The sequence below is a fragment of the Egretta garzetta genome, unplaced genomic scaffold (genome assembly GCF_000687185.1).
Source record: "Egretta garzetta isolate BGI_Z169 unplaced genomic scaffold, ASM68718v1 scaffold440, whole genome shotgun sequence".
Taxonomy (NCBI): Eukaryota; Metazoa; Chordata; class Aves; order Pelecaniformes; family Ardeidae; genus Egretta; species Egretta garzetta.
The window spans coordinates 1,216,513-1,236,755 of NW_009258293.1; the positions used below are offsets into that span (position 1 = coordinate 1,216,513).

Sequence of the window (20,243 nt, forward strand, 5' to 3'; positions counted from 1 at the left end):
GGGGAGCGGGCGGTCTGACCCTCTGCTCTGCCCACAGATGGCCGGGTGCGTGTCCCGGGTGGAGCTGGCCGTGTCCTGCCGGAGCCTCCTCGACAGGGACCTGGGCTCCAGGTCGGATCCCCTGTGCATCTTGCTGCAGGACGTGGGCGGTGGCCGGTGGGCTGAGGTAAGGGCAGCTCTCAGCCCCAGCTTTACCGTTGGGTGCAAATACACTGCCTTTTCCCTGTTTCCATCCCACTGGTTTTCCTAACGGGTGCACAATACGTTTAATTCGGCTTTGCATTCAATGAGCAGTTGATACCCACCCTCAGACTCTCTTTGGAGTCTTATGTTCATTGGTTTCATTAATCACTCATAATATTTGATTAGAGTTCCCCAGGCTGTTTGACTGCCTGTTACGATGTGGCCTGTTCTCCTTCCTTTACCCCAGAGTACGCAGTCCGGAATACAGTGTTTCACCAGCCTTTTTTCCCCTAGTTTTCAAAATTTCCCATTTATTATTGGATGCAATTTCCTTTCCTGGCGAGGTGTCAGGCAACCTGGCAGCCATGGCTTGGTTTGTTGCCGAGCCCACAGCATGGTCTGGGGTGCATAGCCTAGCTGGTGCCTGTGTTTAGCCAGCGCAGAGGCCCTGGGGTGCAGATTAAAAGCTGTGTGGGAGAAACTGTGGTTCTTACTCATCATCGATTTTTCTTCTGTGTTTGTGCAGCTAGATCGCACGGAGAGGATCAAGAACTGCCAAAACCCTGAATTCTCCAAGAAGCTCATTGTGAACTACTACTTCGAGAAAGTGCAGAAGCTGAAATTTGGTGTGTATGATATCGATAACAAGTCCGTTGATTTAAATGATGATGACTACCTCGGAGGAATCGAGTGCACGCTGGGACAGGTATGCGTAGAGGCGTGTTAAGTGATCTATAAAGTAGCAGCAAGCATTGGGTTTATTATTTATTAACGGCAAGTCCTGCCTGACGAGCCTAATGGCTTTCTATTATGGAGCGACAAGGGACAGTGGACAAGGGAAAACCAACAGACATAATCTGCCTGGACTTCTGCAAAGCCTTTGACACAGTCCCCCACAACATCCTTCTCTCTAAATTGGAGAGCTATGGATGGGGTGGGGGGACTGTTGGGGGGGTAAGGAATTGGTTGGATGGTCACATCCAGAGGGTAGTGGTCAACGGCTTTAGATGTCTGGATGGAGACCAGTGATGAGTGGTGTCCCTCGGGGGTCTGTACTGGGACCAATATTGTTTAATATCTTCATCAATGACATAGACAGTGAGATTGGGTGCACCCTCAGCAAGTTTGCAGGTAACACCAAGCTGAGCAGTGTAGTTGACATGCCTGAGGGATGGGATGCCCTCCAGAGGGACTTGGACAAGCCCAAGAGGTGGGCCTGTGTGAAACTCATGAGGTTCAATAAGGCTAAGTGCAAGGTCCTGCACCTGGGTCAGGGCAGCTTCCGGTATCAATACAGGCTTGGGGACGAAGGGGCTGAGAGCAGCCTTGGGGAGAAGGACTTGGGGGTACTGGTGGATGAAAAGCTGGACACAAGCCAGCAGTGTGCGTTCACAGCCCAGAAGGCCAACCCTACCCTGGGCTGCATCAAAAGAAGCATAGCTAGCAGGCTGAGGGAGGTGATTCTGCCCCCCTACTCTGCTCTGGTGAGAACGCACCTGGAGTACTGTGTCCAGGTCTGGAGTCCTCAGTACAAGACAGACATGGACCTGTTGAAGTGGGTCTAGAGGAGGGCCACGAAAATGATCAGACGAATGGAACACCTCCCCTGTGAGGACAGGCTGAGAGTTGGGGTTGTTCAGCCTGGAGAATCAGGCTGCGGGGAGACCTGATTGCGGCCTTCCAGTACTTAAAGGGGGCCAATCAGAAAGATGGGGACAATCTTTTTAGTAGGGCCAGCTGTGACAGGACAAGGGGTAATGGTTTTAAACTGAAGCAGGGTAGGTTTAGACTGGATATAAGGAAGAAATTCTTTACAATGAGGGTGGTGAAACACTGGAACAGGTTGCCCAGAGAGGTGGTGGAGGCCCCATCCCTGGAAACATTCAAGGTCAGGTTGGACAGGGCTCTGAGCAACCTGATCTCGTTAAAGGTGTTCCTGCTAACTGCAGGGGGGTTGGACTGGGTGACCTCTAAAGGTCCCTTCCAACCCAAAGCATTCTATTATTATGAAAAATGAGGTGAAAGACTGCTTTATCAAGGTCTTCAACATATTCAAATTTGAAAACTTCTGTTGAACAGGTTCATTTGCATTACTGTTGAACGTAGTTAGAAAAATCAGTGTGTCAATTGCAAAGGGAAGATTAGAAATATATGTAGTTTGCCATTAATTGCTTAACTTAGGGGGTGCTTGTAGCACTAAAGGCAGTCTGGGAGTAAGAAAGGCATGGTGCTTGGGGAGCTCTAGCGGAGTTGCCTTTGCACAAAGTGACCATCAGGCAGGAAATAAGGCTATCTGAGATTATGTATTCATTTACTGAGGAGGGGTTTGTATAGCTAGGTAGAAGGAAAGCGGGGGTCATGTTGTTAAAGAAAAGCCTGATAAATTAAATAGTCTTTTAATAGCTTTTTGGCTATTTGTGATGAAAACACCTCTTCTGTCTCGGGGGTAGTGAAGATAGGAGGCTAAAGTTAAGTTTGGAGACGTGTTAGTGGGTGCTGTTCTGCGGATAGTGAGGAAAGGTAATTTTCAGAGTGTTCAGCCATTCAGGAACACGAGCTCTGATGGCTGTCACTGTTGGAAACACATTTTAATCCCTTTAGGTCTTTTAGGAGAGTTTGAAAATTCTGCTCCTGAAGCGTGATTCTTTGCTCCTTGCCTAACTTGATACTTCTATTGTTTGTCTTCTAACCCTAGGTTGTGTCCAGCTCGGTGTTCACCCGACCACTGGAATTGAAGCAGGGAAAGCCAGCAGGAAAGGGCACCATTACGGTAAATAAGGGGTTTGTGCGGAAAAAATGATTCCTTGTTCTTGCATGTGTTGTCTGGGACAAGGTAACATTTCTGGTTTCCTCTCAGTCTATCTTCAAATGCTACATATGTACAGGAAAGGGAGAGATTTGTAACTACAGTTTCTTTCATGGACAAAGTACAAGCAAAACTCTGCAGGGTTTCTTGATTAAATTTTTTTATTTTTCTTTTTCCTGTGGTACAGATTTCAGCAGAGGAGATTAAAGATACCAGGGTTGTGTACTTGGAAATTGAAGCCCGAAACTTGGACAAAAAGGTATTGATTTTTTAATATTATATTGCGTGCTTCTGCAGTAGTTACAGTTAGTGCCTCTTGGCCAGGAATCTCTCTCTGTCTGCAGACATTCAACTAAGCTAGGTAATGCATGGATGAAAAAAGGCTTCCTGCATTTTGTTACTGACACTGAAGTGGACTGGAGATGCAATTACGTGTTGAAAACCACAATGTCAAACTGGAAATTCAACCACCATGTTCAGGTTTTGGTAAATTATTTTGGCTTAGGAATATTCTGTATATTAATACAGTTCAATTACATAATTTTCTCCGATTAATATTGTAGTTGTGAACTGAGTTTTCTGTAATGTTATTAAGGAAGAAAAGGTGGAAATTTGGGTGTGCTGCCTTGATGTTATTTTAAACCAAAGACCAATCCAGGGATTTAGTGACCTCACTGCTCAGTCAGCAAAATGACATGATTTATAATGACAAAAATGGTCTGAGGTGGTAGTCTTGGAATCAGAGCTGATAAATTCTGATGACTTAGGAAGTGCAGCAGTTTAGAAGAGGAAAGCGAAGTAAAAGAGAGGAAAACATTTATAGTTTGTTTGACTTTGTGCTTTGTTTGACGTACTATGTACTGATCAGCTAGCTCTTTTCTCATCTGAGTAAAATACAGGAGGCTGATGACTTCCGTTGGGTTTTTGTTTGCAGGATTTCTTAGGTAAATCGGATCCATTTTTGGAGTTTTACAAGCAGAGTGATGCTGGAACATGGCAGCTGGTATACAGATCAGAGGTAGTATTTCTACGCTGATGTTTTTCTTGAGTTGATCAGACAGCTTACTCCTACCCAAAGTGGGAGTTCCGCTCCTGGTCATGCTTTGCACCAGTTCTGCAATGAAAGTTTTCTTCTGTCCTAAAATAGGGATTCTCCTTGCTGACCTGGCAGCAAATTGTTTATTTGTTGCCTGGTGACTGGATTAAGCTGGCTCAGTGAAGAGTCCAACCACGCACCAAGTGAGAAGAGTGGCAAGACTCTCGTCCCTTTCAGTCATGATGAGCTGTTAGGTTGGCTTGGCTCTAAAATTTAACTTTACCCTGAACTTCAGTCTTCTGTTTCTTGCAGAGATTTTGCTTGGCTGTCCACGCATGTCAGAGTTGAGCTGACTGGGGCTGTTCTTGGATAGCTGTGCAGAACCCTCACGTTGTGTTTCTTAGTGACTTGCACGCCACATCCCTCACATGATGTTAACGCTGTGATTTTTTTTTTTAAGGTGATTAAGAACAACTTAAATCCATGCTGGAGGAAGTTCAGCATTCCCTTGCAGACGTTCTGTGGTGGAAATTTTAATAAACCTATCAAGGTACAGCCTTCAGAAATTCCTTTAGTTTGTTCTTACAAGTAATCCAATCTCTGTTGATGTTAACTATGAGTTCTCAGGTTGTCTAGTCATACTTAAATGTTTAGGTTGCCTCTCTGGGATTGTAGTGTGTCAGATAAGTGATTATATGTCTATTGAGTATGAAGTCTGTACTAAAACATCATGAGTTGTCAAATTGAGAAGTCAGGAAATGCAGAAGTAACACACTTTCTAATGATTACTCATAAGACAAATAATAACTGTTTTTTTCACTATTCTGGCCAGGGTTTCAGGTTGAGTTGTGGTGGTGGGTTTTGGTGTTTGGGGGATGGGTGGGGGTGGGTGGTGTTGGTGTGGTTTTGGTTTCTTTTTTTTTAATTTATTTTAATTGTGGCTTTCTAGCACTGTTTCTAAGTTAACTGAGAAGCTCATATATGTTGGACAAGCTTGAATGCCGTAGGATACTGACATAGAGGGGACCTTAATGCATCTGTCCGATTCATCCATTCCGGCAGGCTTGTCCCAACTCTTTTTCAGTCTGTTCCAACTAGAAATTTGAGTCAGAACTGCAATACCTCGTAGTCTTGTGTATGATGACTAATTTCTCTCTGGTCCTGGTTTATGGAGGTGGTAGCAGGACAATTACATCTTTTAATAAGTTTCTACAAAAGAAAATCTGATAATGGAAATTAACAAATTAATTTGCTATGTAAAGGCATTTAAATGCACAAATAGTTCTATGTGAGTATAGTCTCTCTCTGCTTATCCAACTCCTAAACCCTTTCATTTGCAGAATTTTTGTGTCCTGTCTGTGAAGAAAGCTCATGTTGGAAGCGTGATCTGAAAGGTTTAGCGAAAAGCATGCACGCTTAATGTTTTTTTTTGTGCAGCATGGCAGGTCGAAAGAGTTACTGAGTTTATTAACCTGGAAGCAGATGTTCAGGTGTGCTGGGCTTGTTGATACATGTCAATGTCCTAAGTGGTGTTCATGAGCCTTTACTGTTGGGGAATCAGCAGTCTTAGATCAGAAAGAAGTCCTCTTGTTCCAAAAGTGAGCAGCAAATGTGGAAAGGAGATGGCAAGGAGATGCATGTTATTATTTGTCAAACTGACATGAGATGGCATGGTTTACACATTCTATTACATGAAGCTGTATTTTCTGTAGTCCAAAAAGATTGGTGTGGGTTTTTTTGTTGTTTTGGGCTTTTGTTTGATTGGGGTTTTGACTTTTGTTTGTTTTGGTTTTCTTGTTTTGGGGATTTTTGTTTGTTTTCCAGCTTTTTGTGCTTTGGAATTTACTTTGGAATGACCCGTTTCTTAAAAAGGATAGATTTTTGCTGTTAGCTCATTTCAGCCAAAATTCTCGATGCATGTGCAAATAATTTAATAATTTCCATAACACAGCTGTGAAAAAGGATTATACTGTTCTTGTGCTTAACAGATTAGGGAAGTCGGTCAGAAGGGGGAGTCCAGGCTGACAGGCAGGAGTTTCAGTAGCAGCACTAAAGAATATGATATTGCACCGGTGTTTCATTTTTCATCTGGTATTTGCTGCTCTGAACGTCTCATTTGAGGCTTCCAAAAATTTATATAGGCACAATTATGCATCAAATAATGGTACTCAGTGAAGGGACAACTCCTTGTGCTTCAGCACAGTGGAAACAGCCATTTTGATGTGTCCCTGAACATCAGCTTTGCCAGCAATGTGTGAGGATTATCTACTGAATATATGCATGAACATAAATCTTTGATTTGAAAAAAAAAATAGGGGCAAATAAAAGTAGTGTCTCTCCCCCATAGTTATTTAAATAGAATAGGAAATGGAAATGGAATGGACATAGAAAATGTGAAATTTATGGGTGTCGATATTGGGACTAAAGCCGCCAGTCTATGTGTTTGATGGCAAATCCATTTTCTGTGAATTTTGAAAGTCCTCCTGTAGATGAAAGGGGCCTTTTACCCGCTAACTGTATTCCAAGCCTTGTAGTAATGAATATTGGGTAGTTCATTTGTGGAGAAACAATTCATCAGTAAGTAACTGTACACAGTGTCCTGTGGTTTTGCCAGCAGGATTTCATTTGCAGCAGCAACATACTTTGGGCTGCATACAGTGAATCTTGGCCAGTTTTGGAAAACCCTTGCAAAAAGTTTTGTTTTAAGCCCTGTCATGCTGTGAACTAGTAATGAAGCTGGTCCTAAATCGAGTTTTATTGGTGTGGCTGTGAGGGGGAGCAGGAGCAGGCAGGAGGGCAGAGGAGGTGCATGGAGGCAGCAGCTGCTGAATCCTCTACAGCTTTCCAGGTGTATTGGTGTGAAGGAGACCCTGTGCTGGGAGTCTGCACCCTGACTTCTGCATGAGAGCCTCGTTCATTGGCCTCCTTGGCATAATCCAGTTGCTTTCGGGTGATGTTTAAACATCAGAATTGTCAAGAGAGGCGGAATGGAGTTTCAGGCAGGAGGGTGGGAGTTGCTTCATGGTGGAGCATGCAGAAGAGAGGAGTGGAAAAGTGGTGGGTTGGGAAGGGGGAAGGGGGGCACAGTCTCTTAAGGTAATCTTGTTTTCCCACTAAGGGACTGAATGGTGGTAAGAGACACGGTGCTTCCCATGTAGATGGCTAGATTAGGCCAGAACTCACCCAGTTTTTTGTACAGGTTTCCCACTCATACCAGTGGCAGATCCTTAATACATCAAAGTAGTCCTAAAAGAACTCTGTCTCGAACTCAGATATCTAGCTATTGAATTTGACATCCTTATCGAGGTGCTACCCATGGGTTCATTCACCTTCTCCCTTTGTCCTGAGGAGAAAGCTGTCACTGGGGTTTATACTGGAGTAACATCAGTTTCTTGGCTACTAAAGGCAGATCTCAGGAGGAGAGAGCTTTTGAATCTGTGTAGCCTGTGAACTTCAGCGGGGGAGGAAGCCGCTGTTCACAAACTGTTTCTTGATCAACTGCTGCTGGATTTGCTTGTGTTCTGTGGTTGTGTGTATTGTGCATGTTATAAATGCTCCTTGCAGCTGATTTTGTGAGGACCTTTTGACAATATACATCTTACTGTTTGCTCGAAGTCATAGTCGTTAGCATATTTTTCTTTTTAAGTGCATTGCTCTTTTGCATTATCTAGTTCTGATTCTGTCATGCTGATTTAAACATGACTGGTTATTAATTATTTATAAATTGATGTGTATAAGATGCAGAAAAAGACAGACTTAGTGGTATGTGGAAATTGCAGTTTCTTTGTAAATCGATGCTGCTGCTGGGCAGAAGAACAGAGTATATGCAGGAAGTGCTTAGATAACAAACTTTTAATTGCTTCTTCCCATTACCCCAGTTGTATATCTTGTCCTGAATGATCTTGTATTTATACATCTGGGCTGTCAAATGTTGGGGTTTTTTTAATCTCTTATCTTTAAACTGGGGAAAGCTTTTAATTAAAACTGTCACTGCGCATACTTAAATGGGTGAGCGATTGAACATCTTCCTCTTTCTGAGATTCACAGTGGGTGTCTCTCTTACGCTCAGGCTTCAGTTAGTGATATGGACACGACCACCAGTTCAGATGTGATAGGGGAGTTCACTAGCATTGTTGCAAAGCTGTCGGAAGCAGGAGGTGGCGTGGCGACATGCTTGCCCATTGCTTGCTCTCTCTTCCCTCTCAGGTACAGTGTGCAGATCACGACAGCGATGGGTCGCATGACTTGATAGGCTCTTTTGAAACTAACCTGACTCAGCTGCAGAAAGCAGGTGACGGCTCTCCGGTGAGCTTTCTCAATCCCCCACTTAGTCTGTAATTCAGTCTTTCACAAACCCTTTTTAATGTTGACCTCAGAGATATATTTTTAGTTGTTGCCCCCAAAAGTTAATTTTTCTGTCTGTATCTTTGTATTACTAAGCCAACATCTGGGAAGAGTAAAACATGGTGTGGGAATTACATTGCTCTGTTTCCCTTGGGTACTGTTACCATTCCTGTTCCTAAAGACATCCTTGAGCCCATTGTCTGCTGGCTGCCAGCCACTTTTCCCAGCAGTTCAGCTTCCTTTTGCCTCTGCTGAGTCAAGTGGAAATAAAAGGGCTTGTTCATGCTTTAACAGGCAAGTCCAGAGGTAGGGTTTGTCTCGGATAACATTTGTGCTTGAGCTGGTCACCCTTACAAGCACTCTGGTCGTCTTCCTAGCTAATGGAGAGAAGCAGTGCTTCTGAGGGGCACTCTTCTGGCCTTGTCTTGGGCATCCAGTTTAGAATATTGAGCCATTTGCTGGTGGTGCCGGTTTCTCTCTGTTGTCTGCAGTGAAAACCTGAACTGTCATTCTGATGGAGAGATCTTGTCTGAATTCAGACAGATGAATCCGCACACAGGACTTAGTCTAGGACTGCTTCCTGTTGCCAGCCAATCTGATTTCTGTGGTTGTAATCCTAAAGCTGGTGGAAGATTCTTTACTTTTTCCCTAGCCCATGTGAAATCTGAGCTAATGTGAATGAAACACAACAGTGTAATGCTGCCATTGGGAACCTGTGACCTAGGCGCTTTTGGCCTCCCCCACCCTGAGATTTTGCCTTCTTGTCTTCTGTTTGAATGCATCCCCTTCCCTTAACCAGAAAAGAACCTCATGATGTTAAGAGAAATGCTCGTATTTGTGATCAACCTTTTTCCCCTCTGATACAATGACACTGTTCCGTGATTGCGTACAAAATAACAGTTATGTTCCTGAGGAGAGAGACTTCTCTGAGGCCTTGCCTCATGTTTTGCCCAGTGGTGGTAGCAAAAGCATCCTATTTAACTCGCCAGATAGCAGCCAAAGTAGTTGCAACCCTTTTTAAAATTAAGTTTCAGAATTCTACGATATTTGGGTACCTCTTAAATTGTATGATGTCTGACACCATTCTGTTTCAATAATTTGCCCTGCTGTAAATGCAGGTATTTTGGAACTGGCTTCTAGCACACTTGCTTTTTGTAGGTGGAATTTGAATGCATTCATCCTGAGAAAAAACAAAAGAAAAAAAGCTACAAAAACTCTGGTATTATTAGGATAAAGTCCTGCAAGGTAGGAAGATTTTTTTTGGTTTTTGGCTTTTTCATGATGAAATCTGCTCTTATGGGGGGAAGGTGTAACACTGTCTGTCTGTTCCTCTAGATTGAGACAGAATACTCATTTCTGGATTACGTCATGGGAGGCTGCCAGATTAACTTCACAGTGAGTTGTTTCCCCGATGCACATCTTGGTAGATGACAGGACAAGAGCAATGAAGTGGTGATTAGTACTTTTGTTTGCAGTGTGAGTGGCTGCAAATGCAGCGTGAATTTGCATTGATGAAGAATGCAAAAAACCAAACAATACTGTATTTTTACTTTTTGTGATCAAGTAATAAATTTAATGGAACTAGGGTTTCTTAAACTTCTGAGAAATTGGTTCAGTCTGTCAGTGAAAGGATTACTACTTCTTAGACATGCATGTTGCATGTACCCCAGTAGGAAAAGGTATGCAGGCCCATTTGCCTGTCCCTGTGTAGGGCTGCTTGTGTGCCTGGGAGGAAGGGAGCTATGTGGGCCTGGTGTAACCCTCTCTTTCTGGGTATACTTAGTTCTTCTCATTTGCTTATGATGACACATCAGTGACTTGCTGTCATCATCTTGACTGGTTAGGTGGGTGTAGACTTCACTGGCTCCAACGGAGATCCCAAGTCACCAGATTCTCTTCACTACATCAGCCCAGATGGGATAAATGAGTACCTGATTGCCATCTGGAGTGTGGGAAGTGTAGTCCAGGATTATGACACGTATGTAATGATCTTAACTGATCTAGCCACTGCATCAAAAATGTCTCACACTGCAGCTCTGGCAGCCTTGATTAATGATGGGTGATCAGTGATCAAGGCTGATAGTTTGTTCCAGAGCTGTAGTGTTTGAATGACTGAGGTGCTGCCTTTCTTTGGGAGATCCCTTCCGGAGCTGCTACTGCTTCTTCCAGCTTCTGTCACTGCCAGGGAGGGCAGTGGCAGGCCCTCATAATTTGGCATATTTTCTTGATTTGTCCCTCCAGGCCTGCCCTTTTATGGCCCTGGGTTACTCTGTAGTGCTGCTTTAGCTCATCTCTTGACTTCGTTCTTTCCCCAGCTTCTGTCCCGGCCGGGGAGGGCGGTGGCAGCCCTTCATAATTTGGCATATTTTCTTGATTTGTCCCTCCAGGCCTGCCCTTTTATGGCCCTGGGTTACTCTGTAGTGCTGCTTTAGCTCATCTCTAATCTCTTGTTGCTGATGGTGCATTTCAAACATGAATGCCCTGTTTGATTCAGTGGGAGTGTGTTTGTCAGCTCTGTCCTTTAGCCAGGCTGTGGTTGGGTTGGCTTTTCTCTTACTACTTCGAAATCTCCTGAGAGTCCTGTGGGGTGCTGCACTGAAAGAAATTCTGAAACTGTCAAGACCAAGCCTGCAACCCTTTAGTAACTGGTAGCTGGCCATGGGGAGCTTAGATTGTGTACCTGTTCCTTGTGGCAGGAATTGAATCCTGGTCTCCAGCTGCTTTCTGGGAATAAAACAGAATAGTGAGTTATTAAAGAATTGTTCTTTCTCATTTCTTCTTGTTGCCCTCTCTCCAGGGACAAGCTGTTTCCTGCATTTGGGTTTGGAGCTCAGGTTCCTCCTAGCTGGCAGGTAGGGCCTTCACAATGCTGGGAAGTTGCTCTGTCCATGTTTCCATTCCCTAACTGTTTGTAGTGTCCCCTTTCCTAGGTATCTCATGAATTTGCTTTGAACTTCAACCCCAGCAACCCTTACTGTCAAGGTGAGGACACCTCTTTATTAATATTTCACTGAGAGGAACAGATGTTTGGAGTGTTTTATTACTTTCATAACTGGTGAAAAACAGATGCGGCACCAAGACAGGCAGCATACTAGATTTACTCTTCACTGGATGCTGACAAGAGTGGATGTGTGTTGGTGCAGACTTCTGTGCAGGCTACATAAGCTCTAGTGAAGGGACCTAGATTTAATTTGATTATTAGTCTGTGCTGAAATTTTTGCTGCAGCTTGGTATGTTATAGGTGGCAGTGGATTCAGATCAGCAATGTGCCTGTGCTAGTTATGCTTCCAGAGCTGTTAGAGACCATGGTTGCTTCATCAGCAATGTGTATATGTTTGAGTGGTATCCTTTAAGGGTTGTCTTAAAAGCTTATTTTCTTTATAGCCATCTTCAGTGGAGGTTGTTTCAACTGTTTTTCATGGCACTCTCAGCATGCAGTAACACAGAATTGTTCTTGAACAAGCATTTTTAACTCGGTTCACTTTTTCTCTCTGGCCAATAAAAAAATGGAATCTGAGGTTCAGTATTAAAATCAAAGCACTTCCTCTGTCTGTTCAGCATTGTCTGCCTCATTGGGATTTGTGTCTGTGCCCTTTAAGGGTCCCTGTGTAGTAGTTTTGAGAGTTACCGCACTAAAACCTGCATGGTGGACCATGCAGGCAGCAGTGGCAAGTGAAGCGACATTGATACAAGCCAGGAATAGGCCAATTTAGATGGGTCCACAGAAGCATATGCACCATTTAAAATCAGACTTCTTAAAAAATTCTGTTTAGTTAACCTGAGAAAAGCTTCTTGCATAAGAAAAACCTTAGGGATCGCTGTTTCTGTTACAGAAATATTTGAATCCTGAATCGGGGATCATTGTCTAACTTTCATGCAAGGAAAATAAAAAGCTTCTGTTCCAGAGAGCTTCTGACCTTGTTGTCTAATTAGACTATAAGCAATTATCAAGACAAATTGGATGACAAGGTAAACATAGTCATCAGTGTGCCTTCGCTGGATTATTTTTCCCGCAACTTCCATGAGCTTCCTGATGGCACACAGGGTAATGTGAAGGCTGTAGAATGGGGCAGAAATCTGCAAATCCTATCTCTGCAGATGTCCACTGGTTTCAGCCCCGTGCTTTCTATATTTGTTGTTGTCCTGGTGCTTATTTGTCCTCTATGAGTTCACAGCTGTGGGAGAGTTACTACCCTTTTGCTGTATTATTTAGTAATGCTTATAAAATGATTACTGGAGAAGTTGAGGCTCTTCTGGCAGCTTGTCTTTCTTGTGCTACAGGGATCCAAGGAATAGTGGATGCCTACCACCAGATCCTTCCTCAGATACGACTCTATGGGCCAACCAATTTCTCTCCTATTATAAACCACGTGGCAAGGTTTGCAGCGCACTCAGCACAAGGAACTGCTTCAGTGAGTGCATGTTCTTTCCTGTGGATCTGCGTTGGGTTGATGTTTCTGTTTTCCATGTTCATGATGGGATAGAATGGAATATTGAAGTGATGTTGTCGTCCTTCCTTAGGATGCCAAATTCAGTCCTCTCGAGACATTTGGTCCTACAGAGAGGCTGTTGGTACTCTCTTGGTACATGTCAATATGAACCTGTACTTGGTAGACATTGACATGAGTTTATATTGCTCAAGTGATACTTATTTCTCTGTTGCACAGTTTGCTGACATTGTCCTTACTGTTGAAGTATACAGGGGTGCTGTGTTGGCTCTTAGACCAGTTGGGCTCTGTCAGTAATTGCCTTTCTCTAACCTCTCTTGCCAAGCTCCATTACCTGTGGGGAACACATACAGTGTAGAGGGGCCCCCTATGTATTTTATTCCAAACAATTTTGCTCTCAAGAATATAAATAAAGACTGCCTCCAAGAAAAATATTGGATGTCTCGACTGTCTGTCCCACTGTGGTGGCATGCAGAATCAGGATACCTAGAGGGCCAGATTAACAAAGGAGCCTGAGAACCATTAAATCAGTATGCTAATTGCATTGCAGAGCATCCATGCTACCGTACAGTTGTGTGGCATGTCTCATTTGTGTGCTTGCCTAGCCATGGTGGCTGTTAAAATTCAACTCCATTTCTTTAAACTGCATTCCTTTTGCTTAAGAATGAAGGACTGATAGATTTCCTGATAGATTTAACTGAATCCATTTTGACAGACCGATCAGAAGGAATTTTGATGTACCGCTCTGATACTCGCTTTATGGTCTAGCTGTGCTGGTATTTTTGTTTCTTACATTTGTGTGTATGTCATACGTTTCCCACACTGTGAGGTGCTTGGTCTAGGGAGATCCATTTCTTACATTTCTGAAGGTATTATTTTACCCTTCCCAACACTTGGGGGAATCTTTTTATTTCTCTTCACATGTTAAATATCTCTACTTTTTCTTACAGATGAAAACCTAACTATTTATATAAAGAATCTGTCAGTAATGGGGTACAACCACAGTAATGCTTGTGTTTGGAGTTGGAAATTTGGTTTTCTTTTATTTTTGTTGTATGTAGTTTTTTTATTTTCATTTTAAGTCTGTAGACAGCTTCTATAAAACAGTTGTTTCTTGTTTCAGAACCAGGTACTAAACCTTAGCCTCTGGAAAAGGAAGGAAATTTTGAATATTTTACCATGCTAATGCATTGGTTTGAGGTATTTTTTTCTTTCTAGAAAAGCTCCTGTATTTTCTCCCCCTTGTTATCTCTAGAGTGTCTTTGTGTCGTGACATTTGTCACTGCTGTATTTTGAGATTTCTATTACTTATAATTTAAATTATTGGTAACTAAAAAAGAAGGCTTTTTAAGCAGCGCTGCAGGGATATTGAACATCAGCCTCTTTGAGGTGTCAGTGAGTAAAGCAGCAGCCATCAGTGAGTGTTGTATGCAACTTTGTTGATTTAGGAGTACTTTGCTCATCTCTAGTACTTTCTGCCAGTTGATACAACTGTTCTTTATAAATTGACTTTAAGCCTCTGTCTTTTTTCTAGTACAGAGCAAATCTGAAGCGCACAGTGGAAAAAACGGGGATAAATATAAGTTTCTTTAATGTTCTGGTTTTGTATTAGCCACAGCACCATCCGATTTCTTTCTTTGAGTAAGACATTGCTCCATTTGCCTTCAGTTATGTGAGCTTTGGTGTTGAACTCCCTAACTGGGTGCTTTCTAATATTTTTCAGCAATATTTTGTCTTGCTGATCATCACAGATGGAGAGATCACTGATCTGGACCAAACTAGGCAAGCGATTGTTAATGCCTCTAAGCTGCCAATGTCTATCATTATTGTTGGAGTTGGTGAAGCTGATTTCCAAGCAATGGAGGTCCTCGATGGAGACAATGGTGTCCTGAAGTCCTTGACTGGAGAGCCAGTTGCACGAGACATTGTCCAGTTTGTGCCTTTCCGACAGTTCAAAAATGTAAGTTGTCTTTAACTTCAGAAGAGTCCTGGTGCTAGTATATATGCAGTTACTACATCTAAAAAATGAGCGTGGGTCTAGACAAGGCAGCAAGCTGCATGCTCAAAGTGCTGTGCAAGCTGCTTGTTCCCAGTGTGAGTTGAGACATTTGCTTCTGTGTTTGAAACTGCATGCCTTCTTTCAGCTCTCTTGCAGCTTTTTCTAAATGGCTCTTGTTGTGTCCTTTGATTTAGTATTCTGCCTCTTGGCTGTTGGAGAGTTAAAGTAAAGGAGATGTTTTTTCTCCTGGGATGCAAACATTTAGGCAAGGAACGGAGTTCATGCTGTCAGTCTCTGATGTTGAGTCCCATGAGTGATATTAAACTGAGATAAGTCTTCACTGATGTTGAAAGCAGTCCTGTCATTCCCCAGCTCCTCCCTATTTCCACTGTTGATACCAGCATTCATGCACACTGCACAGTGAATCGGGTTGAAGAGTGAAGTTGAATGAAAATCCAAAATAAGAGGAATTGCGAGTAGCTGGGGCAGTTTCTCACCCAGATCAGGGCCATATAAAGGTTGTGTGAGCCTGGGCTTGAGGCGGGAGCAGTGTGGGGGTGGGAACAAGTGATTTTCATCAGCAGTGCTCACTGCGACTGACTGGAAATGCTCCTAAAACTGCAGCAAGGAACTCTTGAAACAGGGAGCGAGACGTGGCCGGTGGGGGGCTGCACTCTGAATTCTGTAAGAATTCTCTGCCATATTTCTAATGTACACTCCCTGATCTCCTTGCAGGCTCCCCGGGAAGCTCTTTCCCAGGTGGTTCTGGCTGAAGTGCCTAAGCAGCTGGTGTCGTACTATAAATGGCAGGGATGGCCACCTGTGAAACCACCAGAAGTAAAGATGATGTAGATTGCAGCCTGACTCTGGCCACCTGTATCGCTGGGGTGAAGGGAGCTGTCTGCACCCACGCTCTCCCTTGCACACTGTGGGTGCTCAGTGCCTCGAGGTTGTACTACTCACACTAACTCTCTCACCGGCTTGTGTTCCATATCTTTGATCTTTCCTGTTCCTAATTGGAAGAAATGTAAATACGGAAAAAAACCACAACTGCGGCTTTTGTCACAGAAAAATAGACCTTGTTGGTTTTCCACCACCAACAGTGACACATCACACCACACACCATTGCTTGACACTGCCCATCCACTGCTTGGTATCACCGTGGGCATGTGCACTGTTCTGCTCACACAGCACTGCTTCAATGCTGAATTTGGTAGGAGGAGAATTGCAGTCGTGTTTACTGTAATGATACTTACCATGTGTTCCTTGAAAGGTTTTTTTTCTTCTATCAAGCTGCCTTGGGAATGGGGACCCTTCTGTAATGGTTGATAACGAAGTCTGTTGGTTGGATGCCTGAGGTAGTTCCTGTTGTGCCTTCATAAAGTGCCAGTATATTTTTATATGTAGAGGTTTATTTTTAAATGTCAGTGACCATACTTTGCAGTCCTTTTTTTTTTAATCACATTTTTCTATTGGCAAAAATTGCTTCTGTGATGGCCCCTTGCTTGGAGCCATTATTGCAATTCAAGAACACTGCACTTTGTTTATTTGTGGAAGATTAATGAGGATGAATCATTAATTAATCAGGGGGGTGGGATTAATGAGTCACATTAATGTGACTTTCAAAATCCAGCAACTGGAAACATTTCAGTAAAGATGCTTTGAGTGATTTCTTTGTGTCACAGAAGATATGAAATGAAGAAGTAACTATCTGTGGAACTCCCAAGAGGTGCTTCCTTGTCCTCAGAAGTGTGTATTATGTGGTCTGGGGGCTGTAGAACAGGCACATGGTAGCAAAGCACAATTGTTTGGAGAGATGGGAGTTGATAGTTCATTTCAAAATAGAACTAAAGAAACTTGGGCTTGTCATTGCACTACAAGTGGTCATCACTTTCAGGTTCATAAATAAATAATCTGCTCTGACTTACATAACATGCCTGGACTCTTATTTCCTTTGTGGGCTTTTCCTTTTGTGGAATACAGTATAGATGTTTTGGTTTGTGGAAGGTCTTTGCTATAGACCTAGCTTGGTGGCGATTCAGCGTCTGAGTTAGCCAAGGTTGAGTGTGATCAGCTGCAAAAGCAGGGCAAGTTGTCCATCATCATTAGTTTTGGTACCTGTTAATCACTAAGACTGCTGAACGTATATCCTGCAGCCCTGTACTGCAGTAAGATGAGCTGTTTATTTACTGTGAAATTACGAAAGAAGTTGTCTGCTCTGCCAGGTAAACCAGGTGAGAGTACACTGGAAGACTACCCTGGTGATTTGGGCAATGAAACTTGTAAGTTACAAACCTGTGTGAAAGCAGAACCTGGGTTTGAATCCACATCCTCAACTAGACTAGTCGTTCCGGATGGGATCTGCCACCAAACTAGTACATGGCTTGTGTTTGAAGGGCCATGGGTCTAGGACCACCGTTGAGCAAAGATGAATTTGTGCTAGTTCTTTATTCAAACCTAGTTCTGACCGTGATGTGCTCTCCCAGGTTCCATAGGCAGCAGGCGGCTTCCTCTAGAGAAAGCTGGGATGTTTCTCCTGAAATACTCCATCATCTAGCCTGCAGAACCCAGTTTTCTTGCACTTAGATTCTTGGAGGAAACCAAGCAACCTCTTTTCTTGAGTGGCTGCCTAAACTAAAATGTGTTACAAGTGTGGAAGAGAGGGAGGAAAATTGCCAAGTCTTTGAGAAACTGTGCTGTGGTTGAGAGCATCCTTTACTTATGTTTACAGCTGCTTACAACGTGTAAGCAGGGCTCTCCTTCCCTCTATTACATGTACAAGCAAACCGAAGGCTGATTTTTGTGTGTATCTTTTTTTCTTTTTAATTAAGTGTTCTTTAAAGGATATTTACAACTAGTTCTGAGGGCTTGCCAGTCTCTTGTTTGGACCAAGAAATACTGGTGGCAGGCTGTAGTGCTTGGCTTCAATGAATGGTTTCTTTGGCAAGATGTCAGAAGCACATTAGGACTTTCCTTTGCCTTGAGGGGCAGAAGGTGAGCTCTGAGACAGCAGAATGCGTAGTGGAAAACCCATTTAACTTATTTTTAAACCTCTGCCCATTCCCATTCTAAAGGAACAGAGTGAATCCTCTGTCTCTCTGCACTGTCTGTGAGGAGTGGAGTCACTGTTCTGCAGCTAGCCGAGGTGTCTCCAGGTGCTGGACTCGTTGGTGGAAGGAGAGACCTTCCATGTTTTCGGGAGGAAGAGGATAAGATGTGGTAGGTCTGAGGAAGTTCTTCCCCCTGCAGGAGCAGAGGAGAATTTGGAGGACATACTGCTTACCCACAGGTAAGTGGCTGAAATGTGAACGGGTGAATGGACACAAGTCCCATGGTTGTCACTTGAGAACAAGAGCTGCACGGGTGAAAAGCCATGGGATGGTCAAGCCTGGAAGCTTCTGAACCAGGATGGCACAGTTCTGCCTGTTTTCTCTCATTCTTGACTCCCCAGGGCTCCTGGTTTTAGAGGCAGTGAAGACAGCTGCTGAGTGCTTTGGTGAGAGGCGAGGGGGTATGTCTCCTGTCTTATGCCATCCTGGGTGTAGCTGGAATGTAGATTTACAACATGGTTGTTGCATTAGGTAGACGAGAGCTCAGGTTTTCTTTCTCAGGAGTATGGTGTTCTCACTTGGTGCAGGTGCATGCTCCCCATTGTCCTGGACCACTCTCTCACTTTGTCTCCCGGGACACCCCAGAAGTCTCGTTCTCCTGGCCTTGGCCAAGATTGAGCAAGCACCCTTGTATTTGCAGTCCTCAAAGGTATTTCAGCCTCGTGGCTTTGTATAAATCAAAAGCTGTTGCGCATGGGAGCTCATCAGGGAGGGTTACTCTTGCTTCTAGGACACGTGGCAATAAATACTGGTGATATTTCATGCCAGACTGTGCCATGCTACCTGACAGAGCTCCTTCCTCTTTGGGAGATAATGCTCCATACCCCCTCTTTGCCCAGACGGTTTGTTGGACTAAGGCCCCTACTTGGGGTCTAGAATGTTTGGTTCCCCCGGGGACTGTTTCAGCAAAACTGAGGCACTGTCTTCAGGTCAATGCAAGTGATGGGACCACTACAGTTGTTTGAGGAAGCCACACAAACTCCACTGGGAGATGATGGCTTTTGATCAGCTTTGAGCAAATACTGGATCCATCCATCAGTGGCACACTTTGGTGGTCTGAATGTCTCATTAAACAGCCTAAATTGCACCCTTTGCCCCTCTCCAGCCATCACTGGGTGTGGGGTCAGTGCACTGAGCTTTCTATGCCACTCTAAACTGGTTCCCATTTTGGTTCTCAAGAGTGGTGCTGAATGCTGCCAGCCTGCTGTGTTTTGTTGCTGCACTGTGAAGTGGCATCCTCCCCACCGTGGCTTGTTTCCATGGCCACTGGAGCCACTTCCCTGATGCTCCAGGAAGCTCTTGTGTAAGAGGGAGATAAAGAGAATAATCACAGGGCTTGCTTCAGAGCAGCCTGGCATTGCACAGGCATGATTCACTCCTCTGTGTTTGCAGAGCTGGATTAGCACCCTGGCCTGCTGCCAGGAGCCCTGTGCATGGATGCAGGTGTTCGGTGCTGGGTGCTGAATGGCAGAGCCAGACCCCCAGGAGGAAGACATGCTTTCCAAATCGTGCTGAGCTCATGATTGCTTTAATCTGGCTTAAATCTGTGCTCCAAAAGAGCATCTCTCATTTACCAGTTCTCATGCAGGTGAGATGAGCTGGATCAGGCCAAGCTAGTGAGTGCAGCTGTGCGCAGAGGCGGCTCCTGGCATGATGCGTCCTGGGCCTCCCTCCCTGCTGCGAGGGGCTGGTGGCAGCCCTTGCCGAGCTGGTGGGAGCCCCTGGAGCTCCTACCCTACCATCTGTGGATTTCAGTGCTTGTCTCTGCCCTGCATAGAGCTGGCACCTGGGCTGCAGCCTCTGTCCCCAGAAAGTGCTATGGCGTCCCCACTTACACCAGTTTAGCTCCTCTGGTCCCTTGCATTAGGGTGCTCCTGTGCAAGGTAGGCAGGAGGTGAGTGGGGGCTGCTGAGCACATGCTGGTCTGAACACGGTTTGCTTGCACCAGAGGAGCCCAACCCTCCTAATCAGAGGGCCGTGAGCTTGGCTTCCCTTCCCCACCCTCCCTCTGTTTGCTTTGGAGGGTTTTAACCGCAGAAGACGTGATTTTGTGCTGGAGAAGGGGCTGGAACAGAGCAGAGCTGGGTTCCCGCCCTTACGGCCACGCTCAGGCCAGCATCCTTTGAGAGCTCCTGCCCCCGCCAGGGCATCGGGCCCGCCCTGCCCTGAAGCGTGTTTCGCTGGGGGATTTTCTCTTCTCCTTTCCTTCCCAGTCCTGGGATGGAGAGCGCCCATGGCTGTGCTCCCCGGCTCCGGCAGGCCTGCGCGTCTGTGCTGCCGCAGGGCGCCAGGGGACGGTGCCGTCGGGGTCTGGACG

General features: G+C 44.6%; 2 protein-coding genes across 3 annotated transcripts in view; both read left to right on the plus strand.

Moving 5' to 3' along the window:
• The window catches only part of CPNE1 (copine 1), a 36,344-nt gene extending 19,617 nt beyond the window's left edge, over nucleotides 1–16,727 (plus strand). Inside the window, exons 2-16 of one of the 2 annotated variants that reach the window (XM_009638089.2) lie at nucleotides 38–166; nucleotides 710–889; nucleotides 2,879–2,953; nucleotides 3,177–3,248; nucleotides 3,924–4,007; nucleotides 4,486–4,575; nucleotides 8,232–8,330; nucleotides 9,528–9,614; nucleotides 9,705–9,764; nucleotides 10,214–10,347; nucleotides 11,167–11,221; nucleotides 11,300–11,351; nucleotides 12,651–12,781; nucleotides 14,541–14,777; nucleotides 15,552–16,727. In XM_009638089.2, the coding sequence (XP_009636384.1) occupies nucleotides 38–166; nucleotides 710–889; nucleotides 2,879–2,953; nucleotides 3,177–3,248; nucleotides 3,924–4,007; nucleotides 4,486–4,575; nucleotides 8,232–8,330; nucleotides 9,528–9,614; nucleotides 9,705–9,764; nucleotides 10,214–10,347; nucleotides 11,167–11,221; nucleotides 11,300–11,351; nucleotides 12,651–12,781; nucleotides 14,541–14,777; nucleotides 15,552–15,668 (1,602 nt within the window). In that variant the 3' untranslated portion in view covers nucleotides 15,669–16,727. Of the gene's footprint in view, nucleotides 1–37; nucleotides 167–709; nucleotides 890–2,878; nucleotides 2,954–3,176; nucleotides 3,249–3,923; nucleotides 4,008–4,485; nucleotides 4,576–8,231; nucleotides 8,331–9,527; nucleotides 9,615–9,704; nucleotides 9,765–10,213; nucleotides 10,348–11,166; nucleotides 11,222–11,299; nucleotides 11,352–12,202; nucleotides 12,339–12,650; nucleotides 12,782–14,540; nucleotides 14,778–15,551 lie in introns of those variants that run through there. The other variant, XR_004841854.1, reaches the window with a different exon arrangement.
• Nucleotides 16,728–19,508: 2,781 nt separating this feature from the next.
• Nucleotides 19,509–20,243, plus strand: part of LOC104125416 (fer-1-like protein 4) — a 40,195-nt gene continuing 39,460 nt past the window's right edge. Inside the window, 1 exon segment of the mRNA XM_035893361.1 lies at nucleotides 19,509–19,514. Within this exon segment, the coding sequence (XP_035749254.1) occupies nucleotides 19,509–19,514 (6 nt within the window).